Below are 1,544 nucleotides of genomic sequence, written 5' to 3'. Positions count from 1 at the left end.
TCTTCCAACGTGCAAACACCTTTTCATTCTGTGCTCCTCGTCAAACTTGGAACCAGGTAATCGCAACTAGCCTCAAAAATGGTCAGCCCACCGGAGGCAGAGGTGTTAGACCGGCCAGTCCAGCAGAAAGAAACCCTCCAATCATCACCATTCACCAGATGTCAGAATGAACAAAATGCAGTCCTGGATGTCAGTGAGAGCAGAAACAATAACAACGGAGCTAACATCTGTAATTTATTGTGAACTTGTTGGAGTCACAATATCCCTCCCCACATTGAGAGCAGATGAATGGTCCCTCCCCAGAATTAACTTGCTAGTGTCTCCTGAGTTGGGACGGATCATTGAATGTCTCCCCTGCTCAAAGCAGGCGAATGACTCTTCCAGGTGTGAACTTGCTAGTGTTCCTGCAGGGTGTATGGATATCTGAATCCCTTCTCTCACTAAGAGCAGGTTAACGCCTTCTCCCCTGTGTGAACTCGCTGGTGTCTCTGCAGGTTGGATAACCGAGTGAATCCCTTCTCACACTGAGAGCAGGTGAACAGCCTCTCCACAGTGTGAACTCGCTGGTGTGTCTGCAGATCAGATAACTGAGCGAATCCCTTCTCACACTGAGAGCAAGTGAACAGCCTCTCCACAGTGTGAACTTGCTGATGTCTCAGTAGGTCGGATGATTGAGTGAATCCCTTCTCACACTGAGAGCAGGTGAACGGCCTCTCCCCAGTGTGAACTTGCTGATGTCTCCGTAGGTCGGATAAGTAAGTGAATCCCTTCTCACACTGAGAGCAGGTGAATGGCCTCTCCCCAGTGTGAACTCGCTTGTGTGCCAGCAGGCTCGATGAAGTAGTGAATCCCTTATCACACTGAGAGCAGGTGAATGGCCTCTCCCCAGTGTGAACTCGCTGGTGTGTCAGCAGGCTGGATAACCGAGTGAATCCCTTTTCACACTGAGAGCAGAAAAACGGCCTCTCCCCAGTGTGAACTCGCTGGTGTCTCCGCAGGCTCGATGAAGTAGTGAATCCCTTCTCACACTGAGAGCAGGTGAACGGCCTCTCCCCAGTGTGAACTCGCTGATGTATCCGCAGGGTGGATGAATCACCGAATCCCTTCTCACATAGAGAGCAGGTGAACGGCCTCTCCCCAGTGTGAACTCGCTGGTGTGTCTGCAGGGCGAATAACCAAATGAATCCCTTCCCACACACAGAGCAGGTGAATGGCCTCTCCCCAGTGTGACTGCGCCGATGAGCTTCCAGCTGAGACGGAGCCCTGAATCCCTTCCTACAGTCCCCACATTTCCATCGTTTCTCCAGGTTGGGGGTGTCCTCGTGTCTCTCCAGGTTTGTCGATCAGTTGAAGCCTCGTCCACACACAGAACACGTGTAACGTCTCTCCCGCTGTGAATGGTGTGATGTTTTTTCAGGCTGCGTAACTGGATAAAGCTCTTTCCACAGTCAGTGCTCTGGAACACTCTCACTCGGGTGTGTGTGTCTCGGGGCTTTTCCAGTCACACTGATGTTTTGAAGCCGACAGAAAAGACAAACATTTCT

At 51.4% G+C, this 1,544-nt stretch overlaps 1 protein-coding gene across 1 annotated transcript; it reads right to left on the bottom strand.

Annotated features, from left to right (window-relative positions):
• Positions 1-235: 235 nt before the first annotated feature.
• LOC140418005 (uncharacterized) lies at positions 236-1,343 on the bottom strand (the record flags this gene model as incomplete). Its single annotated transcript, XM_072501435.1, has 1 exon — positions 236-1,343. A coding segment is annotated over one exon (903 nt), but the record flags the coding sequence as incomplete, so codon positions are not given.
• Between the last annotated feature and the right edge of the window lie 201 nt (positions 1,344-1,544).

The sequence above is a fragment of the Scyliorhinus torazame genome, chromosome 5 (assembly GCF_047496885.1).
Source record: "Scyliorhinus torazame isolate Kashiwa2021f chromosome 5, sScyTor2.1, whole genome shotgun sequence".
NCBI lineage: Eukaryota > Metazoa > Chordata > Chondrichthyes > Carcharhiniformes > Scyliorhinidae > Scyliorhinus > Scyliorhinus torazame.
The sequence above is the reverse complement of the archived record's forward strand: the minus strand, read 5'-3'. Positions and strand labels throughout refer to the sequence as shown.